General features: G+C 45.4%; 1 protein-coding gene across 7 annotated transcripts in view; it reads right to left on the bottom strand.

Annotated features, from left to right (window-relative positions):
• Positions 1–27604, bottom strand: part of CSMD2 (CUB and Sushi multiple domains 2) — a 654890-nt gene that overhangs the window by 242031 nt on the left and 385255 nt on the right. For 6 of the 7 annotated variants that reach the window (XM_037996751.2, XM_007979489.3, XM_073007520.1 and 3 more), the window contains exon 13: positions 16392–16574. The exons of the other annotated variant lie outside the window; for it this stretch is intronic. In XM_037996751.2, the coding sequence (XP_037852679.2) occupies positions 16392–16574 (183 nt within the window). The remainder of the gene's footprint in view (positions 1–16391; positions 16575–27604) is intronic. 7 annotated transcript variants of the gene reach the window in all.

Below are 27604 nucleotides of genomic sequence, written 5' to 3'. Positions count from 1 at the left end.
ATCCTTATCATAAACAAGATTAAGTTAACTCTAGGCTCCGTTCTCTCTAAGGAGAGTATTGAGGATGCAGTCTAGAAACACACACATTCCAAAAGGAGTATGAAGGATAAATGGGCAATACTGGCTGCGCATTTCCTGAGCACATGCGTGTCCCCCTGGATTCATATTTGATATAATCCAGTTCAAAAGCCATACATTGTGCCCAAGTTATTTATTTTTTCTTTAAAAAATTTTTTAGAGATGGGGGTCTCACTATCTTAGGCTGCAGTGCAGTGGTGCAATCCTAGCTCACTGTAGTACTGAACTCCTGGGCTAAAAGTGATCCTCCCACCTCAGCTTCCCAAGTCGCTGGGACTATAGGTATGTGCCACTATGCCTGGCTAATTATTTTTATTTTTTTAAGAGATGTGTGTGTGCAGGAGGGGGAGGGGGTCTCACTATGTTGCTCATTCTGGTCTTAGACACCTAGCTTGTACTCAAGTTTTTGTGTTTCTTTTTTTTCTGCCCAGTTTCTACCTCTTGGACAGGTAGAATTTGAGCATAGGTGTTCTGAGACAAATTAGAAGGGCATTCCTAAGACACTTTGGTTCTTCCATAACACCTTCTCCAGGTTTCCCACCTCTAGCTCTGACCATCCCTTGGCAGTCATTTGAAAGCTTTCCCCTCTACCTGACTTTTACCTTTTGAAACATGAACAGATCCATTTCAGGGTCATCTTCTCACTTGCTTGTCCTCTTTAGGGCACCTCATCCCCACATAACTCCTAAATGCATGCCTGCAGGAAAGACATTTCTTCTGAATGCCAGACCTGTGTATCCAGTGGTCTTTGAAATGTCTTCACCTAGCTCAAGTATTGATGGAGTGATGGAGCACCTGCTGTGTGCCTGTCACTATTCTAGGTATGGGATCAGCAGCCACCAAGATGGAAAAGCAAGTCCTTTGACCCTCTGAAGTTTACATTCTAAGAGGTGACGAAAAAAAGAATGAATGGCATAGGGGTGGGTTGCTTTTAATAAGGCAGCAGGAATGGCCTGTCTGAGGAGGTGGCCTTTGAACTGTGGCCTGATGATAAGGAACCAATCATTCTAACGGAGGTTCACCACAGGGGGAAAGAATTACAAGGGCAAAGGCCCTGGGGTGGGAATGAGCTTGGTGCATGTGAAGGACAGAAGGGAGAGCAGCATGGTAGGTAGAAGCAGGGTGATAGATGGAGTAAGGAACACAAGATGAACTGAAGAGGATGACAAGGTCTTTTAAAAATCATGAGAGTCAGTTTGGATTTTATCACAGCAACTTAAGCAAAACATGTCTACAACTGAACTTTTTGTCTTCCTCCCCAAACTTGGTTCTCAGGGGCCAACGTTCCCCAAACTTGGTTCTCAAGAGAACCAAGGTTCTCTGGGACCTGGAATGTTCCCTGGCATTAACAAATGACTCAGCCCTTCCATCACCCAGGTATGGGTTTGCCCTAGGCACTCCTCTCACTCCCCACTTTTGCTTCCTTTATGCCACTGCCTCCAAAATAAATTCTAGTAACCCAAAGCCTCATACCACACTCCAGACTTGATGCAAAACTGTCTGATGTACATCCCTCCTGGAGATCCTACTGACACCTCAAATGCATGCCCAAAATTGAACTCTTTATCTATTTTCTTAAGCCTCCTTCATTCCTTATCTCCATGAATGACAATACCCAATTGCCTAGGCAAAATATATCAACTCCTTCTCCCTCGCTCTCATATTCAATCAGTAACTAACTTTTGTTGATTCTATCTCTTCAGTATCTCTTGTACTTGTCACATCCTCATCACATCCCTATTAAGTGGAGGCCCTCTTCCTACTGCCATAGTCTACCTTGTGTCCTATTTTAAATTTCACTCATTTTGAATCCATCCTCCATATCAGCTCCAGGGTCAATTTTGAAAATCACAAATTATTTTGCTGTTACATCCTTTCTTAGGACTTCTTAAAGACTCCCTGCTGCACAGAAGATAAAGTCTAAACTCCTCATAGGGGCACAAAAGACTCTCAGTGACCTAAGGCCCTTGCCAATCTTTTTTATTTTTATTTTTCCACTCTCCCCACCCTCCCCCATTGCACCCTACACTCCAGTCAGATTAAACTACTTGCAGCTCTCCAAATGTGCAAGGCTAATCCATGTTTGTATTTGTACCCCAGTGATTTTTTCTAGAATGTTCTCTCCTCCCCCACTTATACTTCCTAGCTGCAGTGATAGAGTCTATATGACAGGCTTATTGCACTCAGGGCCTCAGCCACTCTTGGCTATAACTATACTAGCTTGAGGGCTGTGGAATAAAATCCTGCTGCCATAGACCCTGGGTGGCCAAGCATCTTCCAAACCAAATGCTCTTTCACTCCAGCTGTGTTGGCTTTGTTTATATAATAGCAGCAATATAATGCTGCTACTAATAACTATAACAAAAATAGGAAAATAATACAAAGAATTTGCTGTATGATTGGTACAACAATGAATCAGACATATAGAGGTCTGCCCTCAGGGAGTTTATAGTCTAGTGAGGGTGCCAGGTAATCCACAAATAAAATAAGCATCACTTATTATGGTAGATCATACTAACTGTTCACAATCATTTGTTCTCTCCTTGCCCTTGCTATACCTCTCTTGAGGTGGTGCTTTCTTCCCTATTCCCACTGACTTTGGGCTTAGTCTTGCAATTTACTTTAGCCCACAGAATTGTCAGTGAACATGACATAGGCATTTCCAAGCAGAGACTTTAAAGGTACTTGGGTAGTTTGGTTCTGTTCCCTGAAGCTTTTGCCTTCTGGCATGAGAACAACATGCTCTAGGCACAACGTGGTCCTTCAGCCTGTGTTCCAGAATGAGATGTTATGTGGAGCCCAGGAGAGCCCTGCAGAGCTGCAGCTGACTTACAGCCCTCTTGAGATAAGAGTAATAAATAAATATTTATTGTTTCAAGTCATTGAGAGTTTTGGGCTCTTGATGTCACAGCAAAAGTTGACTAACACACTTATAAAAAAGGGTATGACAGAAATAAAAACTGAAAGATTGCTTTTCTGGATAAGGTGGTTAGCGATGGTCTCTCTGGGAATGTGACAGTTAAGGAATGATGAGCTGGAGCCAGTCTTGTGAAGGACATTCCAACATGGTGAACTGTAAGTGGAAAGGCATTGAGGTAGGCAAGAGTTTTGATGGAAGAGTGGCATGGGATGAGGGGGAGAGAGGTAGGAAGGGGTTAATCATATAGAGCTTGAGCTCCTTTTTTTTTTTGAAACAGTTTCTCTCTGTCGCCCAGGCTACAGTGCAGTGGCACGATCTCTGCTCTCTGCAAGCTCCGCCACCCAGGTTCACGCCATTCTCCTGCCTCATCCTCCCAAGTAGCTGGGACTACAGGTGCCCACCACCATGCCTGGCTAATTTTTTCTGTATTTTTAGTAGAGACGGGGTTTCACTGAGTTAGCCAGGATGGTCTTGATCTCCTGACCTCGTGATCCGCCCGCCTCGGCCTCCCAAAGTGCTGGGATTACAGGCGTGAGCCACCACGCCCGACCCAGAGCTTGAGTTTCAAGTCAGTGACAAGTAAGAAAAAAAAAAATAAACCACTACATATAGTCTCATAGACCTTTGACTCAGAGATCCCTCTTGGCATTCAAATCATTCACTGAGGCCCAATTCCTTTCTTGGCATGAAGTCTTTGGCATATCAGGGTGCCCACATAACATAGTGCCCAAACTAGTTTTGAGAATGAAAGGTGGCACTATGAATAATTACCTAGAACAAAAGATGTAAACTGGGATTGTCCCAAGCGAATAGGGATATATTGTCACCCTACTCATGGTAGCAACTACTCATGAAACTAGCTTTGCTTTAAGTTCCTCATTCATGATTGCTAAGTTCTTGCCCTCTATGGCTGAACCCTGTTACCTGTATCCTATAGAGGTTGGCTAGGTTCTTGGTATAAATTACATGACTGTTTATCAGCAAAACCTCTGGAAATTACCCACTGCCTGGAGTTACCCTGTGACCATGACTGATTCTTGCCACACCTCTGGAATAATGCAATGCCCCCACCAAACCATTCCATGCCTTAAGGCCCTTTTCATTGAGATGTTTAGAGGTCTTTCCCAAGGCCAGGCTCTGCACTGGGATTTTCATGCATTCCTCAATGGCTGGCTGAGAAACTCATGTTCCCAACTCACAGGAAAGATTCTGATACCTTATGGAACAAAGCACGAAAAAGATCCCCTGCCTATGCTACTGGGAAGTAGCTGAGTCCACACTCCTGGGGCTCAGCTTTTACCTTGAAAACAGACCATAAGTTCTTTGGAAAATATATATAGCCAGACCAAGCCACCATGCCAAAGTTGGAGCAAATATGAATCCTTCTAAAAATTGGGGGTTTGCATGTATTTTTCACTTATTAGTTGTACACATTTGGGAGGGAGGAAGAGGGCAGTTACTTTATATCATTGAGTCCTTTCCCTCGTGTATAAAAATGGGATTAATAACTTCTAAATTACAGCTTTGTTGTGAAGACTCAATGCAATGAAGTTTGTGAAGGCATGGAGCACAGCACCATGCTGGGCTCAGGGAAGGTATACATTCAATTTTGGCTGAATTTGAAACAAGAGAGACATCCCCACTCTGCTGCTGATAGGTGTTTCCATGCATGTTTCTGCTTGGTGTATCTCCTAGTCTTAACCAGCCTACTAAGGCAGCAAAAGTGGTGTGTCCCCACTTCTCCCATATCACGCCCTCAATCCAGCAAGACTCCAGGCCAAAAGGTTTGCTCTTTGATCATCAGTCCCTCCTCTCCTCAAGGAATGAACGGGTAAGTCCAAGTCCAGAAGATTCTGACAAAACTCTCCATTTGCAGGAATGACTGACTGCTCGGCTGCCAACTGTGACCTGGTGAGGCACCTTCTGTGAGCAGATCTGTGGGCAGATCACTTAGAAAGGAGAGGCACTATCAGCTGCACGGGGGTACCTGGTACTGAACAGCTCTTCACTTGAGTGTTGGATATTCTGTCAGTCCTGAGTCTCATTGTGAGATTCTGAGGAACTGTGACATGTTGGGAAACAGAGAGAAGTCCAGATGACCCAGTCTTTCCATGTCGCAAGCAAAGGCTACTCAAAAGTGCTTATCTCCTGTGAGATCCCACAGCTGCCTGCACCCAGCCCCCAGGATCCTATGAGTGATACTCATAGGGTCTTATCCTTGCTACATGGGTAGATCCCAGCTGGTTTCTATGCCCAGCTAAGGTTAGCTTCAGCTGCTCTTATTAACCTGGTCAGCCAGACACAGTTATTAGCTAGGAAAAAAGTATCTTGGCATGATGAAATCCAAGAGCTCAAGCCTTCCCATTAGCCCAGAGGAATTCAAGAAAGGGTGTGGACCACATCTTCAACAACTCAGGGGATGTTCTCAGGACTATAGGCCCAGGTCCCTTGGTCTTTGAGGCACCCAGGGCCTGTCCTCTTCACCTGAGCCCCTGAGCTCTGTTAGAGACCTTCATCATGCATTCTAAGCCTGTTCATCAGAGCATCCTCACTCAGGGAGTCTAGAACTGCCATAGTCCATTCATGCCCCAGACCACGACCCACTGAAGACTGGAAAAGAATACATGCTGGTTGTTCTCCATGAACACAAGGAAGTACATTTGGATTTTCCTTCAGGGGAAATACAATAATCCAAGGGAGTTTACAGGTAGCCTGGGAGAGCTCCCTGCAAGACCATGGGGGAGTCTGATCTGAGTCCCAGAGCAAGATGAGAGTTGATTAGGTAGCCTAGGGCCAGGAACCTTTTCTCTGAACCCACCTCCCCTGAGTCCCCGAAAAGATTGCTCTTGTACATAAGACCTAGAGGAAGGGCCAATCAACACAAGAGGGGTAACCCAAGGCTCTCTTAGAAAGCCAAACCCTAGAAAACGTATGTAGTGCCTTCCCCAAGGACCACAGAGTCTGAGGACACCCACGTCACTGAGGGCTGATAGTAATGCACATATGTTCAAGGAAGATGACAAATTCACCAAGAGGCTCAAAGAACAGGGTTGGGGTATTGACAGAACTTCATGCTCCAGCTTTTGAGCCAGCTGCTGTGAAAACAGACCCTGGTTGGGGAAACTCTGTGTTGGCCTCCATAGCTCTCTGAGTCAGGCATGGCAGAGAACAGTGGAGAACACATACACAAGCTTTGCATATTTTACAGAGAAAACAGAGCCTGTTGGCTTGATCCCAAAGGTGGAAGCTGAAGTGAGAATGACAGAGATACCCCATTCCCCTATAAGTAGAGGTCACAGCCCAGGATTAGACTCCTAAAGCTTGGCCAGTTTTCCTAGTCCCTATTCCACACAGGTAGCTGTGGTCCTAATATACCTTGGACCAGGACTCTTAGTTGTAGGAATAAGGCCTTTGAACTGGGCCTTGGATTAAGCTGTGTTCACAGTTTGGTTTTGGACAGATTCCTGGGTTGGATTGGACTGAAATTTTGCCTGTGCTACAATCTTCCAAGAAGACTTCTGAAATTCTGCCAGTTGGAATGAATTCTTCTTCCTCTACATTCTGGTAGCACTTTGTGACCACAACTATGACTGCAATAATTCAGAGACTGCTTTAAAATAAAAGTACATGCTTATCTTACTCACTAGACTATGAGCTCTTCAAGGGCAAGAACCATGTTTGAATCATCTTCATCACCTGCCCAGTGCTGAGTGTAATGGCCAGTACATAGTACCCACTCCCTTCCACATTTTGCTGCATTTAAATTAAATGAAAAACATCAAGTTGTAATGTCAGAGTACTGGACCATGCATCTCATTCCTTGATGGGATACCAACATGGAGGTCAACATCCCATGTACCCTAGGAGACTACAATCATCCTAACAACTGAGTTATGGCAGCTCAGCCTGGCCAACTTAATAGCAACAGCATATGAACACAACATATCACCACATGCGTCACAACCCCATGTGTCTTGGCATGACACAAGTATTACCTAGGAAAAAAGTGTCTTGGCATGATGTAATCCAAGAGCTCAAGCCTTCCTGTTAGCCCAGAGGAATTCAAGAAAGGAACTCAAGGGAGGAATTCAAGGGATCAAACCTCACAGAAATGACACAAAACTTCCCCCAAGGAACTGGCATACAGTATGCGTTCCATACTAGTTGTTCAGAAATATGACCTAATGTCTAGATCATCTAGGAGTTTTTTAGAACTACAATTCCTAGGCCCCATTTTGGACCTACTGAATTGGAATTTTGGGGGACAAGGTCAAGAATTCTGTATTTTAAAAGGCCTATGGGTGATTCTAATGGTTAGCTGGGTTTGGGTCTACTTTAGACTAGGCAGGGCCACCAAAGACACTTCCTTCTCCTATAAAGTACCTGACTATTTAGACATAAAGGAAACAAGTGATGTGACTCACACTGGCCTGGCAGGGAAAGTGTTGACTACTTCCTTGGACATCCTGACAGGAAATGCTGGGAGCCTCCTTTGTGAGCCATCCCTTCAGTCTGCGTGATCTCACCCTGGCCAGGTACACTGAAGACCTGGATCCCGTGGGCTCGGTTCTTACAGCCAGATTCTGAGCCAAGCCCAGCTAAGCATGATGGTACATTGGGAAGGTCCATTCCCACAAACTGGTGGGGTGAGGTGTGTGTGGCTGCACAGGGCCGGTAACTGGTAGGCTTGTGAGAAGCCCAGCATACCCATAGGTTCACTCAGTTTTAGGATCTCCCTCTCCTGCTAACCCTTCTTCAATATGTATGCCCCAGCCCAGGGACTGGGCTTCTATTCTCTCTAGTCTCTGATGTGAGACTGAAGTCTCTTTTTGGAGACTGAAGCCGCTGGCTGGGTCAGGGATATACTCGGCCGGGATAGACCCTATTCCCTTGGGTAAGGACCTGATTCAATCCAGAAGCTTCCTTCCCCCATAAAGTATCTGCCTATTTGAAAACAAAGGTAACAAGCAATGATGTGACCTATACTGGCCTGGTAGCACAAGAATGGACTCCACCTCCTTGTACATTCTGAGAGGCCACACCAGCAGCCTCCTTTGTGACCCATTCCTTCATCCAGGGTCAGTTCTTTCAGCCCTGGACTCCCTCAACTCTGGCATACCCTTCTCAGGCTGCCCCATGGCCCTGGGATGCTTGACTAGCTATGACTAGTGCCCATTCTCCAGTACAGTAGCAGATACAGACCCTCCCCCATCCTGCTACCACCCCTGTCTTTCCACTCAAGGCGACGTCTCCTTCATATCACTGGGCGCACTCTGTAGGGCGGGCACCCCCCACTCTGCCCACCACTAGCAAAGGGAGAACGCAGGTCTTCAGTGTTCAGGCTCTCGAGGGTTGGATAACAGAGGGAGGAAGCCCTGGGACTCCCTAAGTTCCCTGCTTATTTTCTGGGGCCATCTGTAGGTCAATGAAACCTTGAAGGAAGTCTAGGGAAATGAGGAGAATGTTACATTAAGCAGAGGAAGCTCACACTGATCACCGTCCCTGGCCTGATCACAAACAGTTCCCAGGAATATTATCCCCCATGCTGAGGCTGATGCATTTAAACCTTTGCTGATCCCAACTCTGGCTCTGATCATTTGAAAAAGGCAATTTCCAAGGACTCTAGCTATTGTGATCATATTTTCTGGGCCAAGGGAAATGATGTTTGAAATTACATTTGTCCTGGAAAATCTGGGATTGTATGTTTACAGGGAACATTAGGTTTCAGCCATAGAGAGGAGGGAAAATAGAGCATGCTTCACCTGTGCATGTGGCATTGAGGTCAGAGTGGGAGGAGAAGTGAAAAAAGGACCTGCCTATTTAAGAATAAAGGTAACAAGCAACGTATGTGAAGCAATGTATGTGACCTATATGAAGAAAACCATGGAGATGTTATATTTAGAAAAACGAAAGTAGGCGAACAAAAACATGTGTCTGGATTTGAGGGCTGTGTATTATAAAAATGCCTATTTTCTTCAAGTTAATTTATATTTTAACAGGAGTGCACATACAAAATCCCAATAGGAATTTTTTTTTACGCTGACAAAATGATTCTAAAATTAATCTTGAACAACAAACAGATGAGAATAACAATGAATATTCTGAAAGAGAAAATAATTAAGGGAGGAAGGAGTTGTTTCTAGCTCTGCCAGATATTAGAACACATTATAAAACAACAATTAAAATTATTCAATACCAGTGCTAAGATAGAAATAGAGCAGCTGAACAAAGTGGTGACTCAAGAAATAGACTTAACTACATTTGAGGATTCAGTATGTAATAAAACAATTCATTTCCCTCAAATCAAAAGGGAAATGAATTACTTAATAAATTGTGTTGGAAAACTGCATAATAGTTTGGACAATATTATACATTCATCTAAGTAAACTCCAGATAAACAAATTATATTTTAAAAAATCAAGTTACTGACAAATAACCAAAAATAAAATGAACTGTTTCTCAGATCCATGGCAGAATAACTTTGTCAGCTTTGAAAAGAAATCACAAATACTGAGAGATTTGTTTATACAGAAATGTAAGACAACTATACAGTGAAAAATAGAAAACAAAAAGGGAAAATGATTGGGAAAACACATATATCAAATACTACAAAGAATTTCTACAGACAGTATAGAAAGAATGCCTTCAAATGGGAAGGAAAATACCAACACCCCAGTAGCCACATGTCAGTACCAATAGTCGCTATACAGGGATTGGAAACAGCAAATGTCCCATGTCCCTCCTCGACAGGGCTGGACCCAGGTGGGCTGAAGAAAGGCCAAGACTGAAGTCTCCATCCAGTGTCCTGCAATGGCAATCTTGGCAGTCCTCCAGACACCTCTTTTATACCTCTTACCCCAGGAGGGACATGTCTCTGGCCCATGGCTACCCAGCAGTCTGTCTCCAGACTGTGCTTCCATAAACCCACCTCCCTTCTTCACTCACATCCATTAGGCAGCAGCCAACCCCTATAGGAACCATTGCAAACCCAAGTATCCAGTCCTGCAGTGTGGGCGTGCGTGTGTGCATGGGTGTTTTTGTGTGCGTCAATGTATCTATGGAACGTGTCCCTTTTGCATAGGCCCAAACCCTATGGCTTCTCCCAGAACCCGCTGCTGCCTCTTGGATGTCTCCTTTTCGAGCAGGGCCTCTCATCTTTCGGGCCCAACCATTCTAACAGAGATGATGTCAAGTCTATGCCCCTTGAGAAGAGGGGCTGTTGCTCTTCTGTTCAGTACCGACTATGATGCCTGCCACATTGCAGGCACTCAATAAATACGTGTTAAATAAAAGAATGAACCTAATATTCACAGCACCAATGTTTTCTCATTGAAAAACTAAATTATAAGCCACAAGGGCCTGCTTCATTTATATAATGGTGTCTATCACCACATGAAGAGAGCTCCTTGAGGACATGGACTGTGCCCAATTCATCTCTGAACTCGCGGCACTAAACCTTGGGCTCTTTACAGTAGTCAACAAAGGTGTGCTACAGAATTAGATTCAACTTCTAGCTATTAGCAGCTTTTAAAAGGCCACACAAATATTTGGAATTTAGTGACGCTAATAAAGTTTACAAGCAATATATATGTGACCTAAATGAAGAAAACCACAAAGTTGTTATCTTTAGAAAAGTGAAAGCAGATACACATGAAAGAGAGGCATGCCATGTTTCTAGATGGAAAGATCACACATTTTATGAATCTTGTTCTTAATCTTACAGCTTTTGCTACGGCATTATGAACCGACACAATATATGGGGGGAACCACACAATAGTATGCATCAAGAGTCATAAAAATATTCATGCCCTGATCCAATAATGTCACTCCTAGAAATTTATTCTAAGGAAATAATTCAAGAGAAGAAAAAGCCATAGGCCTGAAGATGTTCATTATAGCCTTATATAAAATAATTGAATATAATTGGTTGAATAAGTCATGGTTTACTCACTTGACAGAAGAACCCATAGATTTTTAAGAATGATAACTATGAAATACATGTAGCAACATGGTAAGATTCACAACAGAATATGGGCTTTAAAACATAGAATGCCAAATGGTATGCCCACTCTGATGAAGACCACAGAACATATGTGTATAGGTGGGTAAGAATAAAAAAAGACTGGTCAAATTTGAAGTCAGTTTGGTTTAAGGGAGAGAGAATATGAATATTTTCTTTATTTAAACTTTTAGATTTATTTAAACCATTAAATTAGCTTAAACTTTAAAGATATGAGAACATACCAAAAGTCTATGTCAACTATTGGCCCTTGAGCTCCAGATACGTCTAGAGATAGAGTTACAGCACATTATATAGAACATGGCACCATGAGATTGTCTCTTTAACCTGAGCAGGATCATCCCCAAAGGCCCTTCAGTTTAGAATTTGACCAGAAACAGCCATACCCTCTTATGCAGCTGACTTTGTACATAACAGGTACTCAATAAATCAAGATGGATAAATAAATGAATGGGTAGAAGGAAAGGAGAAAAAGTAAAGATTAAGAAGAGGTTCCAACCCTAGTATATTATATGTTGGGGGTATACAATATTGACAGAGTTCCAATAAGGGTCACAAATCTATCTTTCTTGGATTTATCTAACTCTTGTCAACCTTTGTTACTTCATGAAGGTAACTCAGCCAGCAGTTTGCTTCTGTACTCTGGCCTAGAATTTTGCCCTAAGGCTTCCTTGGCCTTACTTTTCAGATGATCCCTAAACTTCTAGAAATCTAGCACAATGGAGAGTGCAGGACTTGCAGCAAGAACCTGGGTGCAAATTGCTGCTCTGTCAATTAATAGCTCAAATTCCAGCCTATTATTTAGTGGTTCTATGGCCATTGTGTTAGTTACATTTCTTTGAACCTTGTTTTAATCTATAAATTGAGAGAATAAATACTCCATAACATAGTAGGGAGGACTCATATCTTCCCAATAATGTAGAACATTTCATAAAATTTGCATCCTCCTCTAACCCATACCTTCCCATTGTCATAATGCTACAGACTTTAATCATAGCCTCATTTAAAACACGAATCCATCGGATTCTTCATATTTGGAATTTGACAAAACTAAGTTATCCTAGACTAGTGGTTCTTCATCTGTGATTTTTTTTCCCCCAAGGAATATTTGGCAATGTATAGAGATATTTTTGGCTGCCACAACTGGTGTGTGGGGCGGGTGCTACTGGTATTTAGTGGGCAGAGGACACAGATGTGTTAAATATCCTATAATACACAAGACTGCTCCACACAAAAAGAATTATCTGGGCCAAAATAGCAATAGTGCTAAGTTTGAGAAACTCGACTCTAGAGTAATGGTCCACGGGAGAGACCAGCTTCTTGCAGATCCCATTACCCAATTCATTCCAGCATGTGTGTGTGTGTGTGTGTGTGTGTGTGTGTGTGTGTCTGTGTGTGTGTTACCAGAACAGAAGGTGGGAGAAGTAAGAGGAAGTTAGGATAAAGGACCGGAAGATACCAGCAGAGGGCTGTTTCCCACAGCATCTCTGTTTAGAAAATCCTACTTTCCCTTCCAACTCTCCAAAAGCCCAGCTCAAGTCTTGTATCTTCTGGGACATTTTTCCTGAGCACCCAAGGATTCAATTTTCCCTCCCTTGACCTCTCAAGATTAGATTGCTGATTTGTTACTTAAATCGTATACATCCAAGAAGTCCCTGCCTTCACATTTCACACATATACTATACACATTAAGAACTGAGCAATTAGGATTCACATCTTCTTAAGGTGGTTTACAAAATGGAAAAGGAAAGTGTGCATTCATGCATTCGTGGCATATCTCTGGTGAAGGCTGTTTTGAAGCTTCTTTTGAAAGTGGCTGCTAATGGATTGATAATTGGTTCCCTGGCTTCCTTAAGAAGTGTGAAGCATTCTGCCAGCCTGTCAACAAAGCATGAAGTATTGTGCAAACTACCATCAGTTATTTGTATCTTCCTTCCCATTGTATCTCTTGTGGTGGAAGAATAACTGGACAAGATTGTATGGGAAATGCTCTCTATTCTTTTGTAAGGAAGGAGGTAAAATGGGCAAAGCTTCTGGAAGGTAAAGAATATGTGCAGCCTGGCCAAAGCTTTCCCACCATGATAGCCAGGATGAGCAAATTTCCTAGGCAGAGAATGAACAACTCTGAATCCAATGCATGGTGCTCAGCACAGGGAAGACAGGCGGTCAATAGCTTGAATGGATGGAAAGTGGTATTACTTCCCATTGATTTTGAGCATGGGTCCCTGAAGATGTGAATTAACTAAGGACCAGAGAGTAAGAGCAAAGAAGCTGGTTCCATCTTTTCTTTCAAAACGTTTTTCACTGTGAGATAAATCATCTTCTTAAAAACCTAAATTAACAAAAGACGATCTATTGAGCATCTACTACTGTGAGGGCAGCTCGAAAGCCAACAAAATGATTCTGAAGTCTCTGCTTGCTACAGAAAATGTTTTGGAACATGAAGGAAGAGTGTATTTGTGGATTCTTGGCAGGGTAATTCCCTAGTAAAGAGTTGTTTTGAAGAAAATGTTTCAAGAGAAGAACAATATAATACTTTGCATCTATTCAGACAACTTCTCAAAGAAATTTGAGCCATTGAACTAATATCCCCAATCCCCTTCTAGCTCTCAATAAGGAAAGGGCAATGTTGTTTGCCAAGTATTGTATTAATATTTATTGTGACTAATGTATTGTAAAATTTAGGGCACTTATGCTGACTTTTGCCAGAGGAGCTTTTGTATGTACATTTATAAGCACTTTATAAAACACAGAGAACAACCTTATATTTTATATTTTTATAGACGTTTATAGGTATTGTCCCTTTTCTATTGATAACACTATAATATATTTGATCTAGAGTTAACAGCAGAACACCAAAGTTTAACACTGTTCCCCAACCAAAGTATGACCTGCTCTGTAACGATCCACTTTCAAAGTAGCTTCCAGGTACTTATTGTGGAATATGTGAGGACTATTCATGTCATAGTGATCTTTTTCTATAAATATGATCATAGAGGTTTAGAATTTTTGGAGCCAGAATGGAGTGCTACCCTATTGGATAGGTCAGTACATGAAAATCCAGAGAGAAGATGCCTGGCTTTAGTCACAAAGCTGAGCTAGAACTAAGAACCTGGTCTTCAGATTTTGAAACCAAAGTCATCTCAGTGCACCAGGCCTTTCTTATCACCATACTTTCTTATCAGCACTTGAACTATGAGCTCTCTGAGGGCAAAGCCCAGGACCTATAAAAGCATCAGCTTGCCTGCTGGGTACTCAGTAGAGAGTGGGCAGATGGAAGTCCCTCACTTTGTTGAAATGCAAGTGTGACCTGGCTATATGCTGCAAAGGCATGGGGCCAGTTTGTTCCCTCTGGCTTCCTTCATGGAAGCCAGCATCCCTGAGATTCAGGCTGTGTCCCGTTACTCTCCAATGTCCATACACACTTGCGTGATGGAAGTGCCGGGGATGTCATCCTGCTCTAAACCAGAATTGTCTAGAAGAAGAAATGCCATGTCGTCTCCCCAGAGTACCTGCTTAGCTTTCATCCATAAGCCTCAGGCCCCTCATCCTTGTTTTAAACCACAGGGAGCACTGACACATACTTGTCGAGACAGCCCTATCCTCTTTCCTTCTCAGCTGTTTGCAAGCAGTGCCCAGCTCACTGGAGGCTGCCAGCCCTGCTTGTGAACACCAAGGGCCTGCTGGGCAGCACTTCAAGGTCTTCTGCCCTTGGTAAAGGTTTTACAAGGATGTTCTAAACCTGCTCCTAAGAGCCAAAGAGCCAAGTAAACTCTTGGAGGGGTCAAGCAGCAGTCCCTCAGCTGGCATTCTGCTACCTGCCTCTTTCAGCTTGAGAAACAGTGAACCTTATCCTGGTCCTAAGAGGCTGGCTGGTTTTGCTTCCCATGTCAATCCTCCCAGCTCTTTGTCACAGAAGCTAGATCCTCCTCCATTTCTCCCTGCCTTGTTTTATCTAGATAGATTGAAGAGATTAAGCCCCCATGGCACCTGGGGCTCCCACTGTGTGTACCTTTATCTTCTCAGGCCCTGCCTCTACAGAGCCCTGCCCCGTGCACCCGTCCCTGGGCTTGGTCTCTGCAATGGACAGAGCCTTTGTGTTTGCCTGCCCTGAGCTGCTCCCTGCTCCTCCAGGTCCTTGTGGCTCCCAGCATGCTACGCGGCTAATGCTGTTGGGCTCTATATTCTAACCACAGTGGGGAGCAGAGATGGGCAGATATCATTCAATTTTTTTTTTTCAATAAGGGTGATTTGTTCAATGTGTATTTAAGGGTGATTTGATCTTTAAACCTCTCAAGACTTTTTACATAAATAAACTCAAAAGTCATCAAAATGCTTTGTCAGACAAAGTGATTTTTGTTTCATTTAGAAAGTATAATCACCATGGTACATCCCAACTCATCAACTCATACACCAAACTCTCAGTCATCACAGAGACCCTGACAGTCTCCCAGGCTATTCCTCTCCCAGCCCCGAGGGATCACCGATCTCTACTGTGCAGAACTCAAGACCCCAAGTAACACAATGAGCCGGGGGAAGGATCTGAGGATCAGGATGCCTGTCTTTCCCTGAGAGAAGCACATGGAAAGAGATGGAGAAAGTGGAGTGACAAGGGATGGGAGAAGACGTGACAGCCCAGAGAAGCTGGAAATTTTGATTTCCCAACAGAGACCATGCCTGGGCCTCCCTTGGCTACACACAGCCCCTCATCCTTGCCAATCCCGCTGTGACTGAAAATTTAAGATGTCATTTGTGCTGCAAAGTATGGTCAGGTCATCCAAGAGGAAGGAAGAAGGGCTTCTTTGTTATCTCTACAGAACAGACCACTCAACACCAACCCCTTCCCCAAAAGATCAACAATGCAAAGATAGCTTGATCTCTTATCCTTCCCTAAATCCAATATGAGATGAAGCAATTTTAGGAAACTGTTTATATCCTGGCAAGGCCAGTTTCCCACAGCACTGAAGGTTGGTGGTGTCTACAATCTTACAAACTTGCCAGTCCCTTCCACCTTGCTTGATTAGATGGTGCCAGTGGTGGCAATGAGGATGAGCAGGAAATATCTGGGTCTGAGCCTGGTGGGCTAAGCCCCAGTGGTATCTCCTTGCTCTTAAGGATCACCAAGAAGGGTAAGATGGCATTGAAGAACATCACCAAATGTCAAGAGCACTTGTTCTCAGTGCTATAGTCGACTTTGCCTACCAGAAATGAGGACCCCACCAGCAACGTTCTGAGGAGTAGAATAAACCAACCAGAGTGCAGCTGTTGTTACAACCTGCAAGGTTCCCAGGGATGGGGCCCCTGGACTAGCTAGGAAATGGGCCCCTGCCTCTCGGTGAAGACCCTGGCGTGGCCTCTTCCCTGCTCACTTACACACGCAGCCTGGCTTCTTAGCCGACCATTGGTTATTCTTTTGGCATGTGATTGCCTTCTGTCCCACCAGCTCGAAGGCGGGCTGGCACTCAAACTTGAGTGTGTCACCGTGGCGAAACCGGGAGCCTTCCCTCCGGCCATACGCAGGTATGCCAGGGTCACCGCAACTGCCCTGCTCGATCTCTGAAAGACAGGAAGATGAGAAAACAGAGACAAAAGGTGACTTTATACCTCTCTTGGAGCTGAAGGTCCACATGACATGCTCTGCTGCTCTTCTGCCATAAGTCAGTGTTCAGAGTGACACAGGTAGGATTCAATGTTCTTATAAGGAATGAGGTTTGTGAGAAATCCTGCAATGTCCTGTTTCATTGCAGCATCCTAGGATGAATGGGCTTCCAGCTCTCAAGTGCCTGAGACTCTGTGTCCACATAAAGTGTTCTAGATGCTTGGATGTTTTGACCCCTTATCCCTCCCTAAATCCAATATGAGGTGAAGCAATTTTAGGGAGAAGATAGGTCTACATTCTTCACAGGTTACCTGTCCCAGGAGCAACAAATTCCACAGCATTAGAAGTCTTTGGAGACTTCCCCACTGAACCTAATCTTGCATCTGAACTGCTAATGTCACATGACAGATCTCAAGTACAGTCCATTTCTGAGCAGCAAAGGCAAGTGCAAGATGACACAGCAGTTGAGGCTTTGCTCCCTGTCTTTTTCCCAAACCAGAGATTAATTGAGAATAAATGTTCACTGCCTGCTGACGTGGAAGCACCTTCATGGAGATGTTTCCTTAATTCAATTTGAGATGGTAGCAGGTAAAATGAAGCAAATGACTCACTGAGTATGCTTTGAAAGTTCACTTGAGTCAACAGTGGTGAGTCAGACATGGAGTGGGTTCTCTGAGACAGCTCTGGGGGTCCTGAACCCAGTGGGCATGATGGGCTGGCTACCTCACTGGAGAGGCAGTCAGGACTCAGACGCTTCTGGAAAGGAGTATGTCCTGGCCAAGCCTCTAGAGCTTCCTCTGGAGTCACCCCCACTTCCACTCATGCTGTGCTTAATGCTGTGAGAGATGGACAAGGAGGGGGTGGTGGAAGGGAGGAGGAAGAAGAGGGAAGGAGAGAAGCTCTGTTTCTGGGGAGGAGCTCTGTTTCCAGGGAGAAGGGCGTCCTGCAGGACAGACAGGAAGTCATGAAGCCAGTGCCAGACAGTGAGGTGAGGACTGTATGAGTCCTGAGATTTGGGAGAGAGGGGCCCAGAGTCATCAGGGGAGTTTTTTTTTGACACCTACCCAGGATTCTCAGGACAAAGGGACCCTGCCTGTTCAGTAGACACCATCATGGGCTGTCAGGCACCCACAGTCCCTGAAGTTGGTATGTGTGATCCTGACAGGGATGATTCTACAAAGGCTTTCCTACCACACTGTGGGGCTTCTGTGGGCTGGTCAGAGTTGCCATCAGCTCCAGGCACTGCCTTTTATGGATAGGCTCTTGACTGTTGCATTCATGTTACTGCAAAACAAAGGCTGTCAGCTTTGTGCTGAGAGCAGGCAGGACAAGGCATTCTATGGCTGGGGTTGTGTGTGTGTTAGAGTGTGTGTGTGTGTGTGTGTGATCATCTAAGTCAAGCAACAAGGGTCCTCCCCTTTGTGCAGGGGAGTCTGTATGACCATGTGCCACGTGTGAGGCATCTCAAATGTAAGTCAGCCCACTTGCCTCTCACCTCACATGTGCCCCAGCCTCACCCTCTACAAGTACGCCTGCTGAAAACATAGCTGAACCCCCTCTGAAGCTGGCTTTGCTCAGGCTCAGGGATGGGGGAGGGGATACACTGAGGCATTCCAGGAACATGGTCCCTTTGCTCCAGGTCCCAGAGCTCCAGGGCATCTGAAGGAAAGAAGGGGCCCCTGTGATAAGTCAATGTGGAGAAGCAAGCAGCAGGACCCACCTGCCTCCAGATGTCCCCAGATATGCTTTCTGGGATATAGCCTGGGGTGTGAGGGCTGTCACTGCAGGCATTTTGAGACCTGGTGAAAGTTACACAGCATTTGAAGCCAGAGCTGGATCCTTCCTGCTGCCAGGGGTAGAACCCAGATATAAGGTTTCCTAGCGAGGCCCCACCATTGCTGTAGGAGATATGCATGTGGGGTACGTGTGCCTGTGTTCCTGCCCACAGCAGCTAGTCTGTGATTGGCTTAAGAGAAAGGGAATACTAAGGGGGATGAAGGAATCTGCCCAGGCTTCCCATTGTGCAGGCACAGCCCTGTGCACATGCCCACATCCACCCACCCATCACTTTCTCCTACCATCATTCAATCACAGGCACCCACTTAAGCACAATGCAATGAGCACCTATTGTGCGCCAGTTGCTGTGCTAGATCCTTGACATCTGGACATGGTCTCTGCCCTCAAGAAATGAACAGACAAAGAAACAGGTGTTTATGATACAGGGGATTTGTGCTGTGGATGCACATAGGAGAAGCACCTAACTCAAACTTGGAGAATCAGTCTGGAAATAGGGTGTGGAGAGTGGAAGTACTAACCTCATCTCCAAAATTTCGAGGGGCACCAAAATCTCAGTTATCATGACAAATAATATCTTAGTGCAATATTTTTTTTAGAAAATCACAATTAATGCCATAAATCCAGTTCATAATGAAGAAAAATACCAACATTTAAAATAAAGCCTGGATCCAACCCTATGCTCAGATGACTCACCTCACTGGTCTCACCATAGTCCCAGCACTGTCAGAGCCTGTCTTTGATTCAAATGTTGATGTGTTTTAACATGGACATTTCACATTAATATTATTTTTTAAAACAATTTGCATTAAGTGTTATATATCTTAATTGTTGCATTTTTTCCCCCCATCACTTAAATTTCGTGCTCATGAGTGCCCTGCTCACCTGACCCTAGTCCCAGTCCTGGGTCAGGAAAGGCTTCTTGGAGGATGTGGTGTCCAGGCTGAGGCCCTAAGGCTGTGGTGGAACCAGGAAGGTGAAAAGGAACAGCAGGAGAGAAGGAAGGGCCTTAGATGGAGGGAAGAACCCTTGCCAAGTTCCAGAGGTAAGACTGTTTGTAGGACTGTGATATAGGAGTGACAGTAATTACCCAATAGTTATTGCCACAGCTAACATTTAGTTATATAACTAAGTGCCTGGTCTTGGCACTTGGGTGTACCCTCACTGAGACAAGAATGCAAGAAGAGGTATAGATAGGTCTGAATGGAATCATCAGTAGGAGATGCTGAGTTTTAAGGTACTAGTGGGACCTCCAAGTAGAAATATCTAGTAGGAAGTAGCTACATGGGTCTTAAGTTCAAGAGAGAAGTCTGATCTAGAAATTCAGCTCGTAGATTGTAAAAGAAGCCACGAGAAGGATGAAACGACCCAAGGAGAGTGAGAAGGGATGTTGGTCCAGGACAGGACAGTTAGGGACAATGTAGGGACCAGCAGAATGCTAGACTGGGAGAGTGGGGTCACAGGAGCTTAGAGAAGAATGAGTTTCAAGAAGATCAAAAGCATTGAATGCTGCAGGGAAGTTTATATAGGATTGTAAAACAGGTTAGCAAAAAGAGGTCACATTGATACTGTCAGGATTGTGTGTACTGATGAGGCCAACACCCAACAGGAGAAGAGAAGGTGATACCACTCTATCCAGAGAAATTAGGTAGCAGCTCATGAGGCATATGGCCTGGGTGGGAGTGGTTAAAGTAGTTTAGTACAGGGGAAACTTGACCATATTGAAATGCTAGAGAAGAATAAAGGGATGGGAGGAAAGATGTACTGAATGGTTAGCTGAAGATTTGGAGGAGAAGGGGGTCCCCTACAGGGGCTCCAGAGAAGGAGAGAGGCATGGGACTGAGAGCACACATTAGAGACCACAAGGGATGCTCCTTCCCTCAAGACCACAGTCAAGAGGGAAGAAGTGGTGGCAGTGAGTTTTCAAGTAGGATGGCAGGAGACCAAGGGAGATCCTGTGATGACACAGGCTCTATTTTCTAAGTGGAGGAGGTCACAGTCTTTGCTGAAGGTGAGGGACAAGTCATGGGAAAACAACTTGAGGAGAATGTCTGAAGCTGTCACTCTGGAGAAGAGGAAATCATGCCTAGATGGATTAAAATGTACCTCTGGGGCCCACCGAGGGTGCAGATGACTCATTTATAGGGATATCACCAAGCGGGGCTATATGACTTGTCCCAGCAGCCCTTGACCACTCGATTCCTGTAGAAGTAGAGGAAGGGGTAGGAGGATTGACTGAGTGAGGGGGGATTGGGCTTAGAGAAATGGAAGACAGTGGGGCAAAGGAGCTGAAGACGTTGTTCAAAAGAATGGCCAAAGTGTTATCCAAGGGGCTTAGGATGAAGAAGGAAAGAGGTGAAGGGACCAGGGGGCGATAGGGGAAATAGGGGTTGGGAAGGGATGATGGGCAGGAGTAGAGGGAGTGTCATGTGAAAAAGCTGAAGTATGTGGAGTTGAGATTTCAGAGGTGCTTGATGATGAGGTCCAGCTGTAGCCAGGGTGGAGTACACTGAAAGAAAGTGAGAAGGTCAAGGCCTGAGAGGCAAGGTGATGGCAAATAAAGAGGAGGAGACCAGTGACAGTGATGAGGAGGGATAGAAAGTGTCAGAGCTGGAGACAGCATAAGGTCAAAGGGGAAGGGCTTTACATGTGGGTGGAACGGCATTGGCGAGCGAGCATATGAGCCCCTCTCAAGGTGAAGTTCATTCGGTGTGGGGAAGTGAGCTTCTAGCACTGCAGAGGGCTACAGGGTCGTGGTGACCTCATGGGAACTCAGGTTAAAGGGAGCATTTGGCAAAGAGTTCCAAGGCATAGGGGGATGTGTTGCCCAGAGAACCAAGATTGGGTAGAAGGAAGAGGAAGAACAGAGCAGGGTGGGGTGAGAGTTTGGGAGCTCCTTCCAGGAAGGCAGACGGGGCTGCTGGCTGGCTTCTGTCCCTTTGACGCCTCCTGTCCTGGCCTAAGCCTTCTCTCCAAGCTCAGAGTCAACTCCTGCTGGAAACACAGGGACCCTGTGCTCTACTGGCCTGCCTGAAAGGTGTTTGATCTGACACTTCTGGTCAGGTGCTGACCAAGTCTGACGTCAGGACCCAGAATTGCAAATAGATAAATGGATTTTGACTTCAGAAAAATCACACATGCAATTTCCTGTTATCTGGTTTAATATAATTCCATTTTATGAACGTTGCTCCTGTCTCTCCCCTTTTGCCTACCAAAAGCAAACTGGAAAACACGAGATGATTGCTTCTAAGATGCCTCAGAAGTCCATCATGACTGAGCTCTGCCACTCAGCATATTTGCTTTCCCCTTTCTCGGCTGTTTTATCCCCATTATCTGTGATCAACCTCACTTTTCTCCCCAGGTTTTTCCATTTCTAATACCCAATTGAAATCATCTTTTATGAAAATGTCTGTACAGAATGGACTGTATCATGTGGTTCTATAAATTCACTATTTGATGTGCTCCAAGAGGGGAGGCACTGCTTGGAGGAAGATGAGGATTTGCTGCCTTTCACATGAGGCTGGGAGGCTTCACTGGCTCCTTCACTAACTCATTGTTCCCCTAGCCTGAGCTTCCTCTCCTCTTCTGTTGGCATGACTAACGCCTTGCACTAACAGACTTTGGTTTAAAATGTTACCTCCTCCAAGACATTTTCCTTGACCATACATCTTAGATCTTAGACGTTTCCCTTTTACTTTTCTTTCTTTGCACCCCATTCTTTTTATTTTTTCTTTTGAGACAGGGTCTTGCTCCGTTGCCCAGACTGGAGTGCAGTGGTGCTATCACAGCTTACCGCAGCCTCGAACTCCTGGGCTCAAGCAACCCTCCCATTTTGGCACTCTATTCTTTCCCTTTATAGCAATGATGCCCCTTGTAACTACCCATCTGTTCATTCAACAAGTATTTTATTGGTTACTGTTCTAGACATTGGGGGTATAACAGTGAATAAAAGGATGAAAATTTGTTCTTCTGGAGCTCTGGCTGAGCATTGGGCACAAGATGATTCATCACCCAGCCTCCCTCACTCCCACCCCATAGAATGTAAGCCCCATGAAGGTAGGCATCCATTATGTATCTTTGATCACGGTGTACCTAGCACTTAGCACAGTCCCTGGAACACACAGAATACTCTGTTTAACGTATGAGCTCAGCTAACATTTTGCATGGAAACTTTGCCAAATGCCACACTAAGCACTAAAGGTACAGCGTTGTCTGCCCCACAGCCCCTGCCCCTGGAGAACTCATAGTCAGGTAGGTAATTCCAATACAAATGACAAGGGCAATAGAGAGGATGTAGACCTGACCACATGACTTGGGTGATAGCAGAAGGGGTAGCTCAGGCCTCTGGCTGAGAGCACTGGACAGGTTTCTTAGAGGTTGTTCAAATCTGGGAGTCAGCCTGGATTCTGCCTTGTCCTTCTCCCTCAGCTCTCCTTAGTCCCCTCCTGTTGACTCCTCCTCCCACATACCCAGAACCCTCTGCTCTCTACCCCGTCTCTCCCTGCCTGAGTTCAGCCCTTGCAGCTCCTCATCTGGGTGCCAGTAGCAGCCTATGGTTCCCCTGGCTCTTCCTTCTATTTCATACTCTACAAAGCAGCACAAGAAAAATCTGATGATTACCATCCCCTGCTCATTGATCCTTTCACAGCTTCCCCAAGTCCACAGACTAAAACCCTAACTCTTCAGCATGGCAGGGCCCTGGCCTACCCCTCCCACCCAGCCTGCTCTTTGGCCATTGGCGACCTTGAGATGCACACAGCACGATACTGGGTGATCTGTAGGGAGGTGGAATAGTGCAGTGGCGAGAGCTCTGGCATCACAAAGCCCAGGATCTAAATCCTGGCTCCAATACTAAGGAACAGACCTTGGGCATGTGACTTATTTTCTCTGAGCCTTAGTTTTGTCATCCGTAAAATGGAAAGGGTAATAATAACAAGGTTGTTGTGAGGATTAAATGAGCTTCTGTACACAAGATAATTGTCAAAATGTCCAGCATGCAGTGTGTAAGCAGTGACTAGCCGTATTTCCTCAGTGTTATTGTCGCTGATGTTTGCAGAGCCCAACTGCCCTTCACACGGCTCTAACGTGGCACCTACCATCCTCTCTTCCTGAAATGAACACCCTTTGCTTGTCTACCAGACAAAGAATTGTCTTTCAGCATTGGTGCAAGTGTGTTCCCATCTGGGACCTTCTTTCAAATCGCCCAGGCAGCCTTAGGAGCTCCTTCTCTCTCGCTCCCAGCCCCCTTGGACATTTTTGTTGTTATAGCAACGGGTGCTGCAGTTTTGGGTGTGTGTTTCCCACTGTTAATTGGTAAGTTTCTTGAAGACCGAGCCAATGTTTTTTGAAATGTCTATATCCCAGCTTTTCTAGTGAAGTGCAGGGCACAGAGAGGGGATTCAATAAACTTTTGAGGAATGATGAGGGGAGGATGGAGGAGAGGATGGAAGGAAAACAGGAGGAAAGGAGAAACGGAGGACAAGACTGTAGAGTCTACAGAAGAGCTAGAAGCTCAGTGTGGTGGGAAGCTCAAGTGATGGAAAGAAGAGGCCAGAGAAATGGTTGGAGGGAGACCCTGAAGGACCTGGTTTGATGAACAATAAGTCATTTAAGCTCCATCCTGTGGGTTGTCAGCTCCTCAGAGCCAGGGTCATATCCCCTCCACTCTTTGTATCTCCAGAACCAAGCCCAGTGTCTTATGCCTACTAAGTGCTCAGACCCATTGTTGAATCAGCACAAACCCCTAGTGAGTGACCAGGACATCTTCGGTGCATTAGGATCACCCTGTGGGCATGCCCAGATCACCTGGATTGCCTCAGAACCACACTCCACTCTGCTTTTCTACTTCTGATGATGCGAAGGGCACCAGGAGGTGAGAGACCCCACATCTATACGTGTACCTATGGGGACTGATGTGTTCTTCCGCACATGATTTCCACAAGTGGAATGGAGGTATGGCTGGATGAAGTGGGTGACATTCTTCCCTCCCCATCTCCTTCCTCCATAACACTGTCATGGGTCTGTCACCAGCCAAAGGAGGCTGGAAACAATGGACATGGAGGTAGCCTCCAAGCTGTCTGCGTTAGCCCCAAACTGAAGCTTACCATTTGCAAAAGCTATGTATTTAGAGAGTACATCTCATTGACAAATTACTTCCTGCCAAATTTTAATGTGGTAACATCCTCTGCTGTTTGCCAGCCCAGTCTCCAGGGGCTAGAACAGGCTGGATCCCACTGGGACTTTTTGAGAAGAGGCAGCTGCTGCTTGTATCCAGCTCAACTTTGGCTCCCGGTGCCTGAAAAACTTTTAGAGGTATCATGGAAACTCAGCGTCTTAGGAACATGTTAGTGATTTTTTGGCCAAAGTTGGAATGTTTGGGCCTTCCAGTTTATGTGGAAAAGACAAGAAGTAGAGGTGTACCGAAAATAACAGAAGAGAGGCTGAAAATAGCCATGTGCTTGGCATCTGACAAGAGGAAGGGCGGTGTCCTAGAGGGAGCGGTCAGTGATGCTGGTCAGCTGCCCTTGGCCTCCTTTGAAGTCTGCCTCCAACACCACCTCTTCCAGGGGCTCAGCAGTGCCCACCACGGAGTGAAGTTCTGAAGAAGGGGATGTGGCACTGCCTGCAGAGAGCAAGTCTTGGCCCTCTTCTCCCCAACTTGCTCTCAGACTTTATTTTTACTGAGGTTTTAGCTTCAATCTTATCTGCATGTCACCTTTCTAAGCCCACCTGTTCCCTCTCTCAAGGATGTCTGACAAACTCCTTTTCATCCTTCAAGCAAGTCTCAGTTTCAGACATCACCTCCTCCAGGGAGACTCCCCTGATGCCCTTGAGCAAGGTTTGCTGCCCCTCCTTTGTATTTCTCTGTCCTCTAACACTTGTTCTATGCTACTGAAAATGGACTATGAATTAGGTGAAGGCAGAGACTGTCTTGCTGTCCTTGTAGCCTCAGTGTTCTAAACATTGTCTGCAACACATCAGAGGGCCTTAGAAAATGCTGAACAAACAGATGAGCTCATTTCTAACATGAGTGCCCCAGACTGTTGGGCACCCCCTCTGCATAATCTCTACTGCCCTGCTCCTTCATGTCTGCAGGGTCCAGGTCCCAGCTTCTTCCTCCCCTGGGCCAGCCTCCCAGATTCAGCATGAAGCTGCCAGATTCCAGATTCCAGCAAGGAAGCAAGGAGACTTCCAGATTGATGCTAAAACTTGTTAGCAAGTTGTATGTAATTTTATAATGTTTCTGGTAAGTGCTAATTGCCTGTTCCTTAAATATTTCTTGTTCTACTGGGAAGCAAAGAAATTGCAACTATGAATGCATTTCCCACAGCTGGTCGCCCCCATGGAGGGAGACAGGCTCAGAGTGCTCAGATATTGACAGATCAGGAGTCCCCTCCTCCACCCCAAGACCTGGGATTGTGACAAGCAGAACTGGAGAAATCTCTGGGAAGCAAATGCCCCAAATTTCCCACCAGGCTAATACTTTCAACAAGGAAGAAAGGATGATACTGGAGTGCCACCTGCCTGCCCCTAAGGTTGTATCTCTCTGCTCAAATTGGGACAGAGTGGGTATTGATGATGATGATGCAGCCAGGTGTGCCTAAGGAATGGGTGGAAATGATGGATATGGGAGGCCTCTGCCCTTGGATGCCTTATGCCATCCTATGGGAAACCTGTATCCCAGCTACGCGCCCCCCCCCCACCCCCTGCCCATTCCTGAGTTGAGATGTCTATCCTGCGTGGAACTCCCCAGGAGTTGGAATAGCAGGGGGCTAAAAAGGAGGAAGAGGTAATTCTGAAGCTTCAGGCAATGACGTAGGTTGGAAGAAGAGCTGCAGGCCTTGGAAAGCAGAGAAGGGAGTAAGCTTCCAACTGAGCATTTACTAAATGCCAGGCCCTATGCTGGGTGCTTCACTATACTGAGTCCTCATGAGACCCTGGAGAGATAACCATTCATGAGCCCCTCTTCACAGATTAGGAAATTCAGGCTCATTGATGAGGAGAGACTGGCACACAGGGAGTCAAAGGAAGATCCTGATTATAAGTTGGGTTTGCCCAACCACAAATCCTACAGGACAATAGAGAATGCATGGGCTCTTGGCATCTGTGCACTAGGTCGGTGGTAAAGTGGACCAAAAGGGAATCAAGAGGGTGCTGGGGAGGGTACCTGATTGTGACTGAGTAGATCCTCATTGCAATTTAATTCTACAAGCTTTTCTGAGCATGTGTTCTGTGCCAGGCGCTGAATTAGGCCCTATACGACTGGAGAGATTTTTGTCTTGAATGGATTCATAGAAACCAGAACTTGGTGGAATTATTATTATGGAGAACTTTGGATGTCATGTAGAAAATGTTATACTTTATCCTAAAATCAATGAGAAGTTGTCATATTTTTTTAGGAGAGAATTGTGCCAGATTTGGATTCTGGGAAGATCACTGCTCCATGTGGCAGATGGGAGCGAGAGGACTAGAGCCAGAGATGCTGGTTAGGAAGACTCTGCTGTTATTCAAGTGAGAGGGGTTGAGGGAGGGACTCAACTCAGCAGTGAAAGAGAAGTGGGACGTGGAAAACTGACAGAATCTGGGAATGGAGTCAGAGGTGGGAAGAGGGAAAAGGAGGAGGCAGAGATGAGGCCTAGGGATGGAATGGATGGCGGTGCTGTTCGTGAAGATGGGGTACACAGGTGTAGGTCATGAGCATGGGGGCAGAGAGGGGGAGCTTGGTTTTGGATGGTGTTACAGACTGAACTTGTGTGTTCCCCCAACTCCCCCAAATTCCTGTATTGAGGCTCTTAACCCCTAGTGTGACTGTATTTGAAGATGGGGCCTCTAAGGAAGTAATTAAGGTTAAAGAGATCATAAGGACAGGGCCCCGATCTGAGAGGATAGATGTCTTTCTAAGAAGAAACACCACAAGGCTCATGCGCTCACACACGCTCTCTCTCTCTCTCTCTCTTTCTCTTTCTCTCTCTCTCTTTCTCTCTCCTGTGTATGCATGCACCCAGGAAAGCCCATGCAAGGCCATGGTGAGAAGGTGGCTCAGAAGCCAGGAAGAAATCCCTCATCAAAAACCAAATTGGCCAAATCCTTAACCTTGGACTTCTAGCCCCTAGAACTGGGAGGAAACTGGGTGCTGTTCTGCCTTCTCTAGACACATGACCTCCTATTCTTAAAACAGTACAACTGTTATCTT

Source organism: Chlorocebus sabaeus, chromosome 20 (assembly GCF_047675955.1).
Source record: "Chlorocebus sabaeus isolate Y175 chromosome 20, mChlSab1.0.hap1, whole genome shotgun sequence".
NCBI lineage: Eukaryota > Metazoa > Chordata > Mammalia > Primates > Cercopithecidae > Chlorocebus > Chlorocebus sabaeus.
The sequence above is the reverse complement of the archived record's forward strand: the minus strand, read 5'-3'. Positions and strand labels throughout refer to the sequence as shown.